Below are 20,890 nucleotides of genomic sequence, written 5' to 3' on the forward strand. Positions count from 1 at the left end.
CTGAGTGCATTTCTCCCTGCTCTGCTGAAGAGTTGTTGGCTCCTCTCATACAGGAGTAATATATTTTGTTTAATTATTTGCAAATATTATTTTATTTATTTATCAGGGGTGCTGCAGCACCCTCAGCACCCTTACTACCCACTGCTATGTCCCTGAATCCTATGAGGCCATTTACAAAAAATGTAAAAAGCACCATTCATCTGTAAAACACATAGGTAACACTGGATAGGGACTAAATGCCTTGGTTTCTTTTTTACAAAAAATATATTTTTTAATCAATTTCCACTGTCCAAAATGTGTTGAATTACCTCTTCACTTAGGTAGCTGAGCTGCCACCCATATTGACATGTCAAGATACTGCCTGCACATAGTAGTCATAAAGACCACCCACACAAGTAACCCCTGCACGTTTTAATGGCAGATGGAGATGATTAAAGTCTCAGCGGGAAACTTGCTGGTGGAGGACTGACAAAACAGTGGTGCTGAGTGCTCAAAGCAAGAATGCCCAGTACTCACCACGAGACAGGGTAACATTAGCGATGACTAATGTAAGAGTTCTACATTATTTATAGTGGAATCCAGATCCAAAATGATAGGAACTGTGACTAATACAAGTCTGCCTTTCCTCTTGTCCCAACGTCGTTGACAGCGGTAACACCTACAGCTTGTAAGATGACACCAGCAGCTTTGACCAGGCGCACAGGGGTGTTTCATTGAGAAGTGGACGTAGCCTACGTTCTTATTGTACATTTTCCGTTTAGCGGACCTGAGAAGATAACCTGTATGTGATGTTTGGTGCTGCTGTGCCGACATCCATACTTATTAAGTTATTAAGTCTCTTTGTTGATTTTTACTGGGGGGATTTATTGAACCGTTTTACTTACTCATTGACACTGTAAGTATTTACTTTATAAAGTATTATTCCTATGCAGAAAGTTGATTAAGATATTCTGAATATTTAATAATGAAGGTCATTGATGAGGATGGTGATGGTGATGGCTGTACATGATTAATAAATAGCCTGTGTTTTTTTGTTTAGTTTGACCACTATCTCCAGTAATTGTATTTTCTACTACTCACCACAAGGCCTACTAGAAAAAACAGTTATTGACTTTGTGACTTGGTATCTAAAAAGGGAAGCTATAGATAAAAATGTATGTATTTTACAAAATGCATTAGTTTATCATTGAAATATCAGTGAAATAATGACGATTTCAAGCTGTATGTGATACATCCTAAGTAATAGATGGTAACCCAACAGCTGCATTGCCAAACATTAATATTCATTTTGAACCTGAATATATAAAAAAATATATAATATATTTTCATATATAAAAAAATATAATACATTTTTTGAACTTAATAAGTATGGATGTGCCTAAAATTGTACTCAATGAACAGCTTGTGCTGTGGTCACTGTTTATTTGATAAATGTCTCCTAAGAACCATCCATGCTAAAATTCATTTTTTTCTGTTTGATTATAGTGGCCTAGTAAAAAAAAGAATGTCCAGTGGAATTCTAGAGTAAAGCCCCGTTGTTCAAGGTGTATAAACAGCAATGGGCAATTGACCATACAATCCTATATGCCGTCTGGGGTTTATTTAGTCTGGAACCAGCTGAGACAGAGCCATGTACCGGGCCTGGAGCCCAGCAAGATGTAGTCTACCTACCCTCCAACCAACCCTTTGAATATCTATGTTCAGTAGGGTCGCATTACCCCAGTTAAGCTGTTTTGATCTGAGACTCGATAATTGGGGACACCAGATCTCTTCAAATGCTGTTTCAGAATGGTGTAGCTTCCAGCAATGCTGTTGGACATCAAATTGAAATTGCCCATCTTTTTCTTCTCTAAATTGTTCATTCAAACTGTTTGGAAAACTGATATTTAGATCAGGGGAAGTCTCTGAAAGCATCTATAGATATGTTCATAGTTGCCACAAAAAAGCCTGCTGGCTGTTTGGTGGTCAATTAGTTCCACTTGACAGTAGTAAAGGGGCTCTAAGTACGTACCACAACACAGTGACAAACACTGCTGTTGGCAATTGATTTGTGTCAGGACAAGCCGTTGTCAGTTTGAGGTCTTTTCTGCTCAAACTCTTTAAGCTTGAAAGGAGGTACTATAATTTCAAGATGAAAACATTCTCTCAGCCTGTTGAAAGGACACTTGTTTACCGGTGCCAGATGTGAGACAGCATCAGAGCCGTCAGACCCGTCCCCATGACAGAGCCCAGGTTAGGGCCAGCTCGGGCAAAGGGAACAAGACCATCAATCAGTCTTGTCAATTTCAATTTGAATGGCCCACTTTTGCATTACAGGAACATACTACACACATTCTTAAATTTGATATTACCAGAAGAATTCTAAACTTTTCCCCCCCTAATGGGTAGTTTGCTGCCCTGTGAGATTGTTCCCTCCCATTAAGACACAGTCAATGAATAAGCAGCACAGTAACATGCTCCAAAATGTCACTGAAGGAAATATTGTAGGGCTAGATAAATGAGGTAGTGGAGACCTACATAATATCAATGCAGGTATGGGCTTGTTTGCGTCTGTATATACTTGTGTACTGTATGGTTGCATGTTTTGGTGTCTGTGTACGTGTGCAGGTGTGTGTGGGTGTACATGTATTTTCGGAATTGAGTATAAAGACCCCTTGTGTCTAAAAAGGTAGGTCAGGGACCTTTGCAGTCTTTCCGCAGCCCTGGCTTGTCCTGTAGTAGAGGTGTGAATGTGGCACCTGTGTGTTCTGTTAGAGCGTGAGGCTCCCAGCCCCGGGCCGGTCAGCCTGAAAAACAGACACATACATGGCAGACATTCCTCCATCTACTCACCTACATTTGAATTTACAAAGCCACCCTACTAAAGTCACTATGACAAACAAAGCGGGACCGTGAGTCTACAAGATCATCAATCTGATCTGTCCATGGTTGAGGGCTTTGTTGGTACATTGACCTACTACTATTTCTATAGATTGTGTGCTTGCTGCACCATCTAGCCATTCCTCCCCCTTCCTACCTGCCTGGATTCCACACAGCTCCCAGGTCTCCTAAGTGTCTCCCTTAAACTGGGGCTTGTGTTGAGCAAACTAGGTAGGCCTTCCTGCCCACCTGAAAAAATACTACAGCCTACTATGGTATAAATACTGTAGTATTGACTGTAGTGTTTTAGCAGACTTTACTGTAGTATTCGTTGTAGTGTATGCTGTGGTATTTACAGTTAACTATAGTACAGTACATTCAGAAAGTATTCAGACCCCTTGACTCTTTCCACATTTTGTTACGTTACAGCCTAAAATTGATTAAATAGTTCCCCCCCTCATTAATCTACACACAATACCGAATAATGACAAACCAAAAATTGTTTTTTAGACATTTTTGCAAATAATACCCTTTACTCAGTACTTTGTTGAAGCACCTTTGGCAGCGATTACAGCCTCGAGTCTTGTTGGGTATGATGCTACAAGCTTGGCACACCTGTATTTAGGGAGTTTCTCTCATTCTTCACTGCAGATCCTCTCAAGCTCTATCAGGTTGGATGGGGAGCCACGCTGCACAGCTATTTTCAGGTCTCTCCAGAGATATTTGATTGGGTTCAAGTCCGGGCTCTGGCTGGGCTACTCAAGGACATTCAGAGACTTGTCCCTAAGCCATCCCTGCATTGTCTTGGCTGTTAGCGGTCGTTGTCCTGTTGGACGGTGAACCTTAGCCCCAGTCTGAGGTCATGAGCGCTCTGGAGCAGGATTTCATCTAGGATCTCTCTGTACTTTGCTCCATTTATCTTTCCCTCGATCCTGACTAGTCTTCAAGTCCCTGCCACTGAAAAACATCCCCACAGCATTATTCCGCCACCACCATACTTCACCGTAGGGATGGTGCCAGGTTTTCTCCAGATGCGACGCTTGGAATTCAGCCCAAAGAGTCTTGGTTTCATCAGACCAGAGAATCTTGTTTCTCATGGTCTGAAAGTCCTTTAGGTGCCTTTTGGCAAACTCCAAGCAGGCGGTCATGTGCCTTTTACTGAGGAGTGGCTTCCGTCTACCAATAAATGCCTGATTGTTGGAGTGCTGCAGCGATGGTTGTCGTTCTGGGAGGTTCTCCCTTCTCCACAGAGGAACTCTGGAGCTCTTTCAGAGTGACCATCGAGTTCTTAGTCACCTCCCTGACCAATGCCCTTCTCCCCCGATTGCTCAGTTTGGCTTGGCAGCCAGCTCTAGAAAGAGTCTTGGTGGTTCCAAACTTCTTCCATTTAAGAAGGATGGAGGCCACAGTGTTCCTTCGGACCTTCAATGCTGCAGACATTTTTTGGTACCCTCCCCCAGATCTGTGCGTCAACACAATCCTGTCTCGGAGCTCTACGGACAATTCCTTCAAACTCATGGCTTGGTTTTTGCTCTGACATGCACTGTCAACTTTGAAACCTTATGTAGACAGTTGTATGCCTTTACAAATCATGTCCAATCAATTTAATTTACCACAGGTTGACTCCAATCAAGTTGAAGGGTGATCAATTGAAACAGGGTGCACCTGAGCTCAATTTCGAGTCTCATTGCAAAGGGTCTAAATACTTACATATATAAGTTATTTCTGTTTTTTATGTATAAAAAACAGTTTTGCTTTGTCATTATGGAGTATTGTGTGTAGATTGATGTGGGGAAAAAATGATTTCATCAATTTTAAAATAAGGCTGTAATTTAACAAAATGTGGAAAAAATCAAGGGGTCTGAATAATCTCTGAAGGCACTGTATAAATACTGCAGTAAAAGAGAACTGTAATATGTACTATAGTAATTACTGTAGTGTTTTTGCGGATTGAAGTGTACTGTAGTATTTACTGTGATCTTTTTGAGGACATTACCATAGTATTTACTATAGTGTGTTTGTTTTATTATCTTTGACATCGAAGTGGAAGCTTTCTCCTTTTAGGAAACCTACTAGAGAAATACTGAACGGATAGTTCAGCACTTCTGCTCTTTTCTATAACTTGTAGGGAATACAGTATATGGTCTATACTTTTCATGTATGTTTCTCAATTATGGTTGGGACAAATTGTGATATAGGGAAGGGAATGGGCAGGGTATATGCAAATTAAATACTGTAGTATTTATCTATAGTATTCTATAGTACACTACAAATTTCTATAGTAAGTACTACACATGATCGAGGGATACTACAGTGTGTAGTAGAGTATTCTACAGTATACTACAGTTAATTATAGAATTCAATCGTAAACTAGTATTTTTTCATGTGGGTGCCTATGTGACAACATGACAGCTCCTTTGTCAATATTTGAAGACAATAGGACATTACCTTGAAAATATACTGTTTGTACATGTGTATCCTATCAACAAATGCTATTTTCAGTAGTTAGTGATGGATTCTGTGGGGGTTACATCCCTGTCAGCAGTCAGTATGTTTAACCTTCCAATAGTCTGTGACTTTAAACAGAACTCACATTTTCTTGGCAATTGAAATGAACGACACATCTGACGTTAAGATGTACATACCACAGAATCTGGGCATCTTATGGTAACACTCCACTCTAGAGTTTGTTGAAGATGACCAGTATATTTTCTTCTGTCTTTCACTGCATGTGTTGTTTTCTTACCCCTGCAGATTAACTGTGGGGATTACGGGAAGCCAAAGCATGTCTCTGCATGGGGTTGGCCTTTATGATGAATACTTGTCTGGATAAAGGAGAAACGAGGCATAGAATAGTGCCAGGGGATTGGCTCTTGGCTTTAGATGTTTGTCTATTAAATCCATCCCTGACATCAGTTACACTAACAGTTATGACAAAAGGTTGGTGCATGTGTGTTCATGTTTGTGGGAAGATTTGTGTGTATGTGGGCTCTGTGTGTGATCTATTGTGTCAGTACATGTATTTTGTATGTTTGTGTGGGTTAGTATGTTGCTGTATGTGTATCATCCATGCTTTTGGTTTCCACACTGAAGACCATTACTGGTCCACACTGAAGACCAAACCTTCTCCTGCCCGGACCTCCACCAACTCCAGACCTTTCCGCTCATGTGGGAGTCTGGTGGACAGTCCTCCTACTGTGCTCTGTTGACACTCAAGGCCCCCCCCCCCCCCGACCTGGCCCACGCTTGGCTCCTGTCTCAGCTGTATGCCCCTGTCCTGGCCCCTGCTCTGGGAGGAAGGTGTGGAGTGCCCCTAGCCCTGGTTAGGGTCAATGAGAGTGTTCCACACCATTCGATTTACTGTCAAATGAACTAGAGGCTAGAGCTTGTTTGAGTTGGGTTGAACTCTTGCTGTAGTAGGTTATTAAAACTTTCAACAGAATGGCTGTCCTGACATATACAACTAGAAATGTACAGAAAATATTGAAACACCAGAGGCTGACAGACAGGTCGACGCCCCTCTGACAAAGAGCTGATTTACAGATAGAAATGCCGCACCACAAATAAGCTCTCCAACTCCCTCCTTTGATGTGACATATTCAAATGTTGCAAATCTAGAAAAGTGACAATACAAAATATTTTAAATATGAATTAAATACAACATTAACCGCTTCTTTTCCTCCTGTCCTGCAGGCAAAAGAGGAGGGAACCATGAACAGTCCGGTAGAAACAGAGGACGACCAATACAGTCCAATACATCTCACTGGGCTCGGAATATGTTGCCTCCTCAGTCCCAAACAGCACCACAATGGGCCTGGTCTGGAGAGCCCACAGCAGTACACCAAATGGCTCCCCAGCCGCCACGAGGCCAGCCTGCTGCCCATGAGAGAGGACCTGGCTCTCTGGCTCAACATATTTCTAGGTAGGGTGACCGTCACATGATTTTTATGTTGTTACAAAGCACCTGCAACAAACTTGTAACCATCTTGGGGTTTGGGGCTTTTAAAACACTTTTAACAAGGAATGTGTCTGAACTATGACTAAGATAATGTGATGCATTGGTTTCGCTAGATTCTTGTGCAACATAGGCCTATTTTTGTCGTTTCTGAACATTAATACAAATGTCACCCAATGACATTCAGGTTATGTGAGGACATGAAATTGGATCATACTTTTTATATTGGATAAGGGGGATCTTGCTATTAATTGGTGTTCTGAACTGGAAAGGCACACATGAGCCTAAATCCTTGAAATACCTCTGCATGTCTGGTCACTGAAAGGAACCCTGTTAAGATTCCAAGGGAACAATATTGTTGGAAGGAAGTCAGGAAGGGCCTGAACATGTCACAGCCTGTGTGTGTCTGGGTCGGGGAGATGTCTAGATAATATCCATCACTCACACATAGGGATCGACTTGCAACAATGCAAGCCACACAGAAGTATTTTCTCGTTCGACAACCAGGAAGTTTGCATGAGAATGATGTCGTTAATAATAAGGTCCCATTAATAAGGCAAATGCTTCAGTTTAATATGGCATAATAAAAATGCATTACTCCAGATCAACACCCTTATCATTATTCACAAATAATTCCAGAGCAGTATAGTACATCTGTCATCACAGTGAGTAGTAACCTCAGGACAAAAACACCTGTGTAATGACATATAACGCCCTACATGATAAGTATGTAGTCACTTTATAGTCACTTATCATGTACAGATCATTTTTTTGAAACAGGGTATAAGTAAATCAAACATTATTATTAGATGTAAAGCACACAGTGATATAAGACAACTATTTGATGTCAAGATGGGCTCCCCTTTCTGTGGCCTGTTTATCATGGTGTTGGTGACTGACGTTTCTCACCACAGACTCTGGGGTCACGGCTGACAGCCTGATGGACAGGCTGGATAATGGGGTTCTGCTGTGCCAGCTGGCCGAGGAGCTACAGGAGAGGATGATCCAAGCCAGCAATGGCAAGGTAACATACAAACATATATGACCATAGACAGCATACATTACATGATCCCAATTAAGAATATCGATCTTTCATCAACTTACTTATGCCATACAGATGTCTATATTTCAGTGGCTCAGTCTTTTTAAAACATTTATTTCACCGTTATTTAACCAGGTAGGCTAGTTGAGAACAAGTTCTCATTTGCAACTGCGACCTGGCCAAGATAAAGCAAAGCAGTTTGACACATACAACAACACAGAGTTACACATGGAATAAACAAACATACAAACAATAATACAGTAGGAAAATCTATATACAGTATGTGCAAATGAGGTAGGATAAGAGAGGTAAAGGCAATAAATAGGCCATGGTGGCAAAGTAATTACAATATAACAATTAAACACTGGAATGGTAGACTGAGACACTCTGCAATTGAGCCGTCTCTGATGTACGTTTGGTGTATTTTTGTATTATGATGAAACCTAGCCATCACTTGAAAGTAGACAATAAAGGACAGAATGTTTCACTGAGAGTCTCTGGTTTTGAAGTCACCATCTGTGGTTCTCCTCACCCCTTCTCTGCTGCTGCTACTGATACTGACTGAGAACTGCATAATGCCACGCTTCATTGTCATTCTTGAATTGTGTTTACTAGTAACTGTTTCCTAAATTTATACCAAAATAACTCAATATTGTTTATAATCTTACACAGAATCTTCCCAAGTGCTGGCTGTTGGAGTTACTTTCTATGGTTCACATCTGACTAGACATTTGGAGGGAATTTAATTAAAGGCCCAGTGCTGTCAAAATTATGTTTTACTGTTTTTAGTTTTTAAAATATTGTTCAACAGCTGATAAAACTATCGATGTAAAAAAGTGAAACATTTGATCAGTGTATTTCCTGATAGTTGCTGGTTGAAAATACAATCTACACAGGACACATCACCAGGCGGTTAATTAGTTAAAGGCCCAATGCAGTCAAAAACGTGATTTTCTTGTGTTTATATATATATATATATTTCCACACTATCAGATTGGAATAACACTGTGAAATTGTGAAAATTATGATAATGCCATTTTAGTGTAAGAGCTGTTTTAAAAGACTGCCTGACATTTCAGCCTGTTTTGGTGGGATGGAGTTTTGGCCTGCCTGGTATCATCACCAGGCGGTAAATTAGTTAATAGAGCAATAACAAAGAGAGTTCCAAAACGTCTCTGGCATTAACAGTTAGTTTTCAGTTTGCCCCTCCCCATTCAGACCACTCCCAGACAGTCCTAGCAAAATTCTTGCTTGAGAAATGTTTTTTTTTGCTAAAAAGCTATTTCTGTTTCTTTTGGAAACTGTTTATGGAAACTATTACAGTAAGGAACATAATTGTTATCCAGAAATTATTTGAAATTGATCTAAAAATGGCTGCATTGGGCCTTTAAGAAAATAATTGATGCTAAGAGGATAATGTAGTGGGATTGACCCCAAATTAGCTGTTATTAATAATTATAATGCACTAAGTATACCATGTTATACACTGAGTATTAAAAAAATACATTAAGAACAGCTGCTCTTTCCATGACTCAGACTGACCAGGTGAATCCAGGTGAAAGCTATGATCCCTTATTAATGTCACTTGTTAAATCCACTTCAATCAGTGTAGATGAAGGTGAGAAGACAGGATAAAGAAGGATTTTTAAACCTTGAAATAACTGAGACATGGATTGTGTGTATGTGCCATTCAGAGAGTGAATGGGAAAGACAAAAAATGTAAGTGCCTTTGATCGGGGTATGGTAGTAGGTGCCAGGCGCACCGGTTTGTGTCAAGAACTGCAACGCTGCTGGGTTTTTCATGCTCAACAGTTTCATGTGTCTATCAAGAATGGTCCACCAGCCTATGGACATTAAGACAACTTTACACAACTGTGGGAAACATTGGAATCAACATGGGCCAGCATCCCTGTGGAACGCTTTCAACACATTGTCGAGTTCATGTCCTGACAAATTGACGCTGTTCTGAGTGCAAAGGGGGTGCAACTCAAAAGTAGGAAGGTGTCCTTAATGTTTGGTATACTCCGTGTATTGAGCTGAATTAGAGTATTGACATTGACTTGGTGATTGTCCCTGGGTATTTTCCCCAGCCCTTCGTCCGCAGGGGGATTAATTGGCGAGCTGATGCTGCTTCTGGCTCTTTCTTTGCCCGGGACAACGCTGCCAACTTCCTCTACTGGTGTCGGAAGATTGGTGTGGATGAGACTTACCTGTTTGAGTCTGAAGGTTTGGGTGAGTGCCTACTTGTTTGTTCATTTCCGTCTGGCACTGACAGGACACAAATCTGTCCTTAAACAGCAAATGTCCATCAAGTTGTCTGTCTAAGAGAGAATCTGTAAATCTCTGTCAGAGTCAACCAGATTAACTCATCAACACTGAAATGGTGTGGCTAATTGGCAACAGACCCTACAGTTAGATCATTAACACACTTCTGCCGATTCTAATCTGTTGTAAATCTGTGCTCAGGATGTGCAACATCCAGAGACTTAGCAGAGATAATCTTATTGAGAAACAGTCCTCATACACTTCACAAGATGTCTGGTTTTAAAACGTTCCCGACCCCCATCCCATCTCTACTCTCATCCATATACAGTGGGGCAAAAAACTATTTAGTCAGCCACCAATTGTGCATGTTCTCCCACTTAAAAAGACGAGAGAGGCCTGTAATTTTCAGCATAGGTACACTTCAAATATGACAGACAAAAATTCATAAAAAAATCCAGAATCACATTGTAGGATTTTTTATGAATTTATTTGCAAATTATGGTGGAAAATAAGTATTTGGTCACCTACGAAACAAGCAAGATTTCTGGCTCTCACAGACCTGTAACTTCTTCTTTAAGAGGCTCCTCTGTCCTCCACTCGTTACCTGTATTAGTGGCACCTGTTTGAACTTGTTATCAGTATAAAATACACCTGTGCACAACCTCAAACAGTCACACTCCAAACTCCACTATGGCCAAGACCAAAGAGCTGTCAAAGGACACCAGAAACAAAATTGTAGACCTGCACCAGGCTGGGAAGACTGAATCTGCAATAGGTAAGCAGCTTGGTTTGAAGAAATCAACTGTGGGAGCAATTATTAGGAAATGGAAGACATATAAGACCACTGATAATCTCCCTCGATCTGGGGCTCCACGCAAGATCTCACCCCGGGGGGTCAAAATGATCACAAGAACGGTGAGCAAAAATCCCAGAACCACACGGGGGGACATAGTGAATGACCTGCAGAGAGCTGGGACCAAAGTAACAAAGCCTACCATCAGCAAGGGCATTGAAGATGAAACGTGGCTGGGTCTTTCAGCATGACAATGATCCCAAACACACCGCCCGGGCAATGAAGGAGTGAATTCGTATGAAGCATTTCAAGGTCCTGGAGTGGCCTAGCCAGTCTCCAGATCTCAACCCCATAGAAAATCTTTGGAGGGAGTTGAAAGTCCGTGTTGCCCAGCAACAGCCCCAAAACATCACTGCTCTAGAGGACATGTGCATGGAGGAATGGGCCAAAATACCAGCAACAGTGTGTGAAAACCTTGTGAAGACTTACAGAAAACGTTTGACCTCTGTCATTGCCAACAAAGGGTATATAACAAAGTATTGAGATAAACTTTTGTTATTGACCAAATACTTATTTTCCACCATAATTTGCAAATTAATTAATTAAAAATCCTACAATGTGATTTTCTGGATTTTTTTTCGTCTTTTTTTTGTCTGTCATAGTTGAAGTGTACATATGATGAAAATTACAGGCCTTTCTCATCTTTTTAAGTGGGAGAACTTGCACAATTGGTGGCTGACTAAATACTTTTTTGCCCCACTGTATATACAGTTCAAGTTTACGTACACCTTAGCCAAATACATTTAAACTCAGTTTTCACCATTTCTGAAATGTAATCCTAGTAAAAATTCCCAGTTTTAGGTCAGTTAGGATCACCACTTTATTTTTAGAATGTGAAATGTCAGAATAATAACAGAGAGAATGATTTATTTCAGCTTTTATTTCCCTCATCACATTCCCATTGGGTCAGAAGTTTACATACATCCAATTAGCATTTGGTAGCATTGCCTTTAAAATGTTTAACTTGTGTCAAACGTTTCGGGGAGCCTTCCACAAGCTTCCCACAATAAGTTGAGTGAATTTTGGCCCATTCCTCCTGACAGAACTGAGTAAGGTTTGGAGGCCACCTTGCTCACACACACTTTTTCAGTTCTGCCCACAAATTTTGTATAGGATGAGGTCAGGGCTTTGTGATGGCCACTCCAATACCTTGACTTTGTTGTCCTTAAGCCATTTTGCCACAACTTTGGAAGTATGCGTGGGGTCATTTGCGACCAAGCTTGAGATGTTGCTTCAATATATCCACATAATTTTCCTCCCTCATGATGCCATCTATTTTGTGAAGTGCACCAGTCCCTCCTGCAGCAAAGCACCCCCACTACATGATGCTGCCACCCCCGTGCTTCATGGTTGGGATGGTGTTCTTTGGGCTTGCAAGCATCCCCCTTTTTCCTCCAAACATAATGATCATTATGGCCAAACAGTTCTATTTTGTTTCATCAGACCAGAGGACATTTCTCCAAAAAGTGCGATCTTTGACCCCATGTGCAGTTGCAAACTGTAGTCTGGCTTTTTTATGGCGGTTTTGGAGCAGTGGCTTCTTCCTTGCTGAGCGGCCTTTCAGTTTATGTCGATATGGGACTCATTTTACCGTGGATATAGATACTTTTGTACTTGTTTCCTCCAGCATCTTCACAAGGTCCTTTTTGGTTGTTCTGGGATTGATTAGCACCTTTCGCACCAAAGGACGTTCATCTCTAGGAGACAGAAGGCGTCCCCTTCCTGAGCGGTATGACGGCTGTGTGGTCCCATGGTGTTTATGCTTGCGTACTATTGTTTGTACAGATGAACGTGGTACCTTCAGGTGTTTGGAAATTGCTCCCAAGGATGAACCAGACTTGTGGAGGTCTACAATTATTTTTCTGGGGTCTTGGCTGCTTTCTTTTGATTTCCCCATGATGTCAAGCAAAGAGGCACTGAGTTTGAAGGCAGGCCTTTAAATACATCCACAGGTAAACCTCCAATTGACTCCAATGATGTCAAATAGCCTATCAGAAGCTTCTGAAGCCATGACATCTTTTTCTGAAATATTCCAAGCTCTTTAAAGGCAGAGTCAACTTAGTGTATGTAAAATTCTGACCCACTGGAATTGTGATAGTGAAATAATCTGTCTGTAAACAATTGTTGGAAACATTACTTGTGTCAAGCACAAAGTAGATGTCCTAACCGACTTGCCAAAACTATAGTTTGTTAACAAGAAATTTGTGGAGTGGTTGAACAACTAGTTTTAATGACTCCAACCTCAGTGTATGCAAACTTCTGACTTCAACTGTATATATACTCTATCATACCCTCTCATCAGACCATGGGAGGCCTCTGGCAGTAGTCTCTGGTTCCTTTCTTGTGCCTGTTCTGGATTAGTAGCCTGTCCCCTGTAGAAAACTGTGCTGTTTCCCGTTCAGTCCTCTTCTCTGTTCTGTAGAAGCATGGCCCCACTGGGAAAACACTCCAGTGTCACCTGTCTTTGTCCCCCACTGACTCTCTAGCTTTTATCTGTGACTGTCACTATGAGAACGCCAGCCATGCTTCCTCCCTAGCTGTAGAGGATTTAGCGAGTGGATGAGATGGTTTAAAGAGAATGAAAGAGACAGATGTTTAAGTGGAGCTGGAAAGCAGGTCAGCTCACAGTGCTACCTGACTCTGTACCTTGAAAATAGGGATTATATATTTTCTTCTGTGACTTGGATTGTCTTGTTTTAGGATCATGTATCACTCATTCAACTCTGTTTCTGTTTGATGCCTTCAGTACTGCGGAACATGGGAGACTAGTTATAGCATGTTGACCACATTTAGTGATATTAACTGTGTGCGGTATACCAATTCCACCTGGGCATGTTCCTGCATGGGCATGCATGACACTGAGAGAGTTAATGTGTAGGTTTCACTACCATACGTGTCAGTTTGCCCCCTAGTCTGACTAAACTGGCTTGCTGGTGAATTTTCTCTCAGAATGATAGGACAGGTACATGACGACTACTGTATTTTTCAATTTTTATGTTTGACACAGGAATTTTAAAGTCATTCATACTGTATATTTGCATACGTACATAATTGCTTAAATTTTTGTACTTACTGTGTATTTGTGGCATTATGTCTGCTCTACTCTATTCCTGCTTTCTCTCCTCCCTCTTCCCTGCTGCATCTCTGATCTCTGGTGTAGTGATGGATTTACAGAATAGAGCAATGACCACAGCAAAGAGCAAAGGAACTTCATTGCCAATTTCAAAGATCAAAGGTTACCTATGGACACAGTCGGGAGGTGTGTCCAATGTGTTTCACATTTGAACTATAATACCATAACTTTTCCCAATTGTTTGTGTTTTGGTGGTGCTTAATTTTCATGTTAGGCTACTGAGAGAAGTTAAGTTCACTACTCAGTATATCCATGATTCCTTTCCCTCCAAAACAAAACCACACCTTCTGTCCATGTGAAATGAAATGACATGTTTAGAACAAGATATGCATTGATAAGTATTTTAATCACTTTGGAGAGCCTAACTTTGAAGACTACGGATGATTACAGGCATTGAGCGTGCTGTGTTAAGCCTGCATGCCCACGTTTTCTTTACCCACGTGTCTGGTGCCTGCAGGGATTTGAGTTCAGCTTAAAGGGTAGCTGGGCTGGAGAAAGGCATAACCCCTCCTGAGTCCTCACTGATTTTCACCCGTATTCAAAATGCTGCTCTTGTTTTCATTTTCCTCATAGAGAATGTCCTGTTTTATCTTTGCAAGCATCTCTTTTGGCAGCTGAATGATACTCATTGTTAATGGGTAGCATGTGTGTGTGGTTCTTGAAATGTAAACACATTGGTTTGATCTCTATTCAACTTTGTCTGTGTGAATCCTCATATTCAAATCGCTTGGTGCAGGATGAAGGTTGTTTTTGTGTGTCCTGACATTCTGACAGTCTGTGTGGTTTGTCATGGTTTACATTTACACATTTAGCTGCTGTTCATGTCATCAGGCTTTATACATAAAGATAATACATTAATATGACAGTATTTGTTTAGCCATGACATAAGTTGTGTGTGCTTTATGGGCAGTGCTCCACAAACAACCTCGGGAGGTGTGTCTCTGTCTTATGGAGCTGGGAAGGATTTCAGCCAGGTGAGTTGTCATGACTCTGTGTACATCATTCACTCAGAGACTTGCACAACTGCGCTTTTCCCTGTTCACGGAATCTTTCTTTACCAACCGTCTAACAGTTGTGGTGTCTCACTGACTCGCTCTCAGGTATGGTGTGGAGCCCCCAGGGTTGGTGAAGCTGGAGAGAGAGATAGAGAGGGAGGAGGGAGGGTCTCTCACCCCATCGTCACCTCTGGCCTTCCCCTCACCCACAACTCTTCCCTTGATCTTACCGCTGCTCCGTGCTCCTACACCCCCTGCTTCTGTAACCCCACCTCCCAGTCCAAGCCCACCCCCTTCCCCAGCCCCAATAGACCCTACACCTGCAACTTCCATCTCATCCTCGTCAACCACCACTAGCACAACTTCCACTCAAACCTCATCTGTTATCACTGTCACAACCTCCACTCAGACACCTCCCACAACACCAACCACAGATCCTATCTCAGCCCTGAGCCTTATAGAGACCCCTGTCTCCCCATCTCCACATCCTCCACCACTGCCGTCACCTCCAACCCAACCCTCACCCTCCCCCTCACCTAAGTTCGAGGCGCGTCGTCCAAGCAAATCATCTGCTAAGAAGACTCCAAGCACATGCAACATGTTGGATGACATTGTAAGTACCTCCTCTCAAATAGGCCTAAAGTAACCATGAATTACCCATCAATATAAGAGAAGTACAGAAGCTAATCAGTGTCATCTTGCCCCACTGACTGTATCGTAGGAAAGATCTTAAGTAGACCTAATATAGCACACCAGACTTCCTCTCCAATTGTTTAGCAAACATTCTTAGCGGTGATAATGCTGGTAGGTATAGCCTACGGGAAGAAGGAGGTTATGTCTTTGCTTGCTTTATCTGAGAGATGTTTTGTGTTTCAGGTGAGAAACATTATCAGGGACACGCCATGCAGCTGCCCCACTAAGTTCCCTGTGGAGAAGCATCCCAAAGGATGCTACCGTGTCGGGGAGAAGATCCTCTACGTACGAGTATGTCAAAACCCCTTCCTTCACCCTAATTGTAAGGGGTTAATAAACCTCAGGCAGTTGCGTGAAACCATGGAAGTAGATTATATTTATATTGTTCTATACAACAACCACATGAGGAAATATAAGGCATTTAATTTGTTGGTATTGACTTAAGACCAACATATTACATTATTTGCATTTTCTTATGTGGTTGTTTTTTAATCAAGTGATATTTAAGAATGTTGATTGACATATATTCAGAATATTGAGCAATGAGGGCGTGTTTGCTGCAATAAGTGGGAATCTGTAGAGAAGGACTTGTTCCAGGCAAAGCCCCATGGGATACAGGGTTGCTTGGCAACAGTAGAGTTCTAATGGGAAAAAGGTATTATTAAAACATGCCCAGGTTTGTAATACTTGATTTGTCCTAATATGTATTGAATGTCTTACAAATAAATTATTGTATATTATTTTGTTTAACAAAAAGTGAAATCTTAGCTATAATGTAAAATTAACATTTATACTTGATTGAGTAAAATGTGCATTTTGCCTTTAGTTGCTACATATCTAATATATTCTGAAATGGACTATTCAATTCCATAGTTAATTTATCAACAATTGGATGGGGTCACACTCTATGGGCTCAATGAACCAGAAATGCATCAATTGCTTCCTCAGTGGAAGCGTTCCCTATATGGCCTTGACTGACACTGTAGCATCGTCTGTCTGCTGTCCACACTGAGCTGACAGACCAAACCGTATGTTGTTTCTCATCTTTTGGGGACAAATGGTCACCAACAGAAGACCGTTGTAATGCTCAGTTAATATCATTGAAATCCATTTGCTTAGAATGTGTTACTCAATAACAGTATGTGATTTAGCTGTCTTTGTCAATAAGCTGACATGCTGAGTTACAACTGCATTCCTATTTTTCTTCCCTGAGCAACAGGCACCTTATTTTTACCACCCATTTAGATATAATGGCTGCCTTAGACTCACGGAACACCTGTTTCTCAGTAATAGTCAAATGTCTAACACGGGAAAACATGCCCTTACCGCCACATCAAAGAAAATGGAGGTCATAAAAATGGATAGCCAAGGGATGTTGTTGGTTTATGGGCAAGTTCAGTGAGGCTGTATGTTTAGGACAAACATTTACAAAATGGAGAAATATGCGTACCCTGACGGTTTCATGGTCACGGTATTGTATCTTTCCTTTCTTTCATCCTTCAGTGTTTCTCGGCAACCAAGGTCATATGACTGGGGTTTGGTTGCATGTGAACCGCTTGTCTGTTGAAGCTCTGTAATTTTCCTGATATTCCAGATGCCCTCCCCTAAACACACTTTGACTTATTTTAGTCTTCTGTGGATTCCTGAGAATAACTGCTAATTACAGATTTAATTACAGCAGCATGGACTTGTGCCAGGCTACGTTACCTTTTCACTTTAGATTGTCTGTGTGCCCAACATCTCCATCCTAACTGTTATTACTGTACAGCAGAGGTATTCAACCGTGGGTCTGCAGCCCATGTACCTCTGGGGGTCCGCAAAGTATATTTTTTAATATAGTATATTTTATTTGATTATTTCAACGTTTTTAAGAATATTGCTAGCAACAACAGAATGAATACATTGTGAATAACAGAAAATATTATTATTGTCATCCATACCAGAAAAGAGGATATATTTTATTTCTAATGTCGCCTAAGGTATGATGGGGGTCCTTGGGTTGTCAGTTGCCTAGGAGGAGGTTCCTGGGTAAGAAAAGGTTGAAGACCCCTGTTGTACAGCACTACCTGCAGGATACACAGTCCTTTCTCTCAATCACTAAAAAACACACTTCTCTTCTCTGTATGAATAGAGCACTACAGTGCACTCCCCTGTAAAGATGTTACCTGTGAATGTGTGAAGTGATGCCCATTAACCAGGCCCTGATAACCCCTGTATGTCTGTCTGGCTGTCTGTCTGTATGAGTCCTGTGATGTTTGCTTGCCTTTTTAAAGAGCAGAATCTATTGATTACTAAAACCAAGTCATTAGTGGTGTGATTTAATCAGACAGCTCATTGAAGCCTGGCCTGGTATGACACCACCTCTCTCCACTGGAGATTTTTCAATCATGCAAACCCTGGAGGGCTCCATGCAGCATTCTCAGTTGTTGAAGAAAGGAAGGCTTTTCTTCTCCAAGCCCAATTAAGCACCAGGCTTTATAGCAGGAATGGTAACTGTGTCTGGCACTGAAGAGAATGGAGACATTAAAACCTCTCACAATATCATCTCACTTCCATTACTTCCTATTTCCATCAGAACACATAGGAGCTTCGTTTGGTTTGCTTTATATTTTAGCAGTGGTCTGATAGCTATAAAAAGAAGACATATCTCCATTTGAGCAATCATTAAAGGTCTATGGGATCACCTAAAAGGAAAAAGCAGTTTAATTTAAGAATAAGTAGGAGATGGTGGTTAGGTTATATTAAAGGCCCTGCCCTTTTTGCATGTGACAAGATCCTCCCATAGAGTGAGATATATGTGAATTTCTACAATACAATTACTCCATCTCTCATGTAATGACCAATGCAATCACAATACATTTTCCTCAGAAGGGAATGGTTTAAGGATGGCCCCTAGTGGATGATGGGTGAAGGCCTCTTCCTCCATTAGCATTCTCATGAATCTTTCAACAACAAACCATGAGGAGAGAGAATCAATAGAGCTGCCAGGGAAGGAAGACACAGGGGAATCCAGCAGTCAGCTTATGGGCTGGAGTAACGGCACACGTGTGGGGGGGGGCAGGGGCTGTTAGAATTAATCTGATTATATAGAAGAAGATGTCTGCCACAGGGGGTTGTGTGCACAAATCCTTAGAAAGTCTACTTGCATAATTCCACTATGTGAATATCGAGTTTTGAGAGTCATAACAGTCATAACGTATTTTGACAAGTGTTCTGTGTTGACTAGTGTTCTGTTACATACACAATTAAATAAATACAGTAACCCAAATATATTTTCCTCATAGAGCTCTTGAAATGTATTGCTGTAGGCTATAAGACAAATCCTTAGCCTACCGTATTTTAGTCCACATTTGTATGGATAGCTGTAACCTAAGGTTGATGAGTGGGAAAAAACATATAGGTGTTTCTCTCCACTGCTCCTGCTCCCCCTCCCTCCTTCATACCCTTGTGTTCGTGTGTTATGTCAAACTTGACCCCGCTGTCAGCGATAACATTTTAATCTGCCGGTGGACAGCTGAGGCAGATCACGTCTCAGGGGCTTCTTTGGTTGGTAAATGGGACTACCAGGCATTGTCTGTGTGCACGTGGGTGCTTGTGTATGTGCGTGTGTGTATTCACTTACACCCCTCCACCGTCCATCTCGCCATTAGTATGCATAGTGGAGGACAGGAGGCGTATAGCAGGGGTGTAAATCTGCTTGTATTATCACATTCTTAATGGTTCCATAATGAAGGGGTTATGGGTGATAAGGAAGGAGGGGGTGGGCCGGTATTGACAGAAGGACGGCTGGCCAGGCAAGGCCTCTTGGGAATCTAGACGTCTGTGTGGAGCTACAGCTTTGTAAAGAGACAGCGATCTCTATTTTGCTGCTTTCATTTTCTTACAATCCGACTGTATTATTTGAGAGCTGTTGCCATGGTAGCGTCAGGTTCGTACCAGACCAGAGGGTGATGTGTAGAGGAAGGTGTCTATGCAGTATGTTGTCAGAGGGCTTGATTTAAAGAGTGCTGATATCTCAGAGTGTTTGCCTGCTATCACAGGTGTTCTAAGTGTAACTATGTACATGGTGACTTCACAACAACGTACTATTTATGAATGCTGTGTCCTCTGTGTGCACGCCCGTGCGTGCATGTCTGTGGATTAGTCCACTGCATGTACTCAGCTGGTGTTTCATTTGGCTTAATGAGATTTCGACAAATCTGTCTCTTTCTATGGATCAGAGATCATTTGACTTTCATGAGGGCTGTTACACAGGCAGAAGGAACTGGTCAATATTTGATTAGAAGGGTATCTTCTCTTCTTCTCGGGGGTCATACAAAGAGAAGTTTCAGTCTGGGGAGTGGATCATAACATTTTCCAAGGTTACTATGCCTTGGCCTACTTGAAATCAGACATAGGTGAAGGGGGAGTCAAAACCAAGCTAGGTAGTGAGCAACAAACAAGTACATTTGTTGTGGTTGAATTGGTTAAGTTGCTCAAATGGAATAGCAGTCATGGGTTTTATTGTACCTGCTGTTTCTGACTATCCCCTCCATCTTGTTCTTCCTGCAGATGCTGAATGAGCGTCATGTGATGGTGCGCATCGGGGGAGGCTGGGAGACCTTGGGATGTTACCTGCTGAAGCATGACCCCTGCCGCAGTCCACCGGTCACCCCGGTCAGGACCTGTTGGGCCAAAGGCAAGTCCCCCAACATGAAGGACCTCTTACCACTGTCACCAGACAGCTACATGGTGGTGGGGGCACACTCCAGTGCCAAGAAATAAAACCACAACCTAGCAATGAAGCTTCCTGGTTATGCTGAGCATATGATGTTTTTTTCTGGGGATTTATTTGAATGAAAGCTATTGCCTAGTGACCAGCGGTGTGTGTGTGTGTGTGTGTAGATTTATCTTTGGTGAAGTTGGGTTTAGTGGCTCACATGTATGTAGAAAGGTATATTTTATCATCTAAAGGAATTCAACAAAATACCTGGTATGGTGTTATTTTGGGGCAGCAGGTAGCCTAGTGGTTAGAGCGTTCGGACAGTAACCAAAATGTTGCTAGATTGAATCCCTGAGCTGACAAGCTAAACATCTGTCGTTCTGCCTGAACAAG

The 20,890-nt window shown here is 41.7% G+C and overlaps 1 protein-coding gene across 1 annotated transcript; it reads left to right on the forward strand.

Moving 5' to 3' along the window:
* Positions 1-735: 735 nt before the first annotated feature.
* On the forward strand, positions 736-20,761 carry LOC118393966 (growth arrest-specific protein 2-like). The gene is made up of 8 exons (XM_035787222.1): positions 736-895; positions 6,553-6,781; positions 7,729-7,838; positions 9,947-10,088; positions 15,018-15,081; positions 15,208-15,715; positions 15,979-16,086; positions 20,347-20,761. Exons 2-8 carry the CDS (start codon positions 6,571-6,573, stop codon positions 20,557-20,559), a joined length of 1,356 nt encoding a protein of 451 aa, XP_035643115.1. The 5' UTR covers positions 736-895; positions 6,553-6,570; the 3' UTR covers positions 20,560-20,761.
* The last annotated feature ends 129 nt before the right edge of the window (positions 20,762-20,890 follow it).

The sequence above is a fragment of the Oncorhynchus keta genome, chromosome 14, assembly GCF_023373465.1.
Source record: "Oncorhynchus keta strain PuntledgeMale-10-30-2019 chromosome 14, Oket_V2, whole genome shotgun sequence".
In the NCBI taxonomy this organism is placed as follows: domain Eukaryota; kingdom Metazoa; phylum Chordata; class Actinopteri; order Salmoniformes; family Salmonidae; genus Oncorhynchus; species Oncorhynchus keta.

Coding starts and splice junctions, on each gene's coding strand:
- LOC118393966 (XM_035787222.1), top strand. CDS start 6,571: ATGAACAGTCCGGTAGAAACAGAGGACGACCAATACAGTCCAATACAT. Junction 10,089..15,017: donor GTTTGAGTCTGAAGGTTTGG/GTGAGTGCCTAC, acceptor CTTTATGGGCAG/TGCTCCACAAACAACCTCGG. Junction 16,087..20,346: donor AGAAGATCCTCTACGTACGA/GTATGTCAAAAC, acceptor TTCTTCCTGCAG/ATGCTGAATGAGCGTCATGT.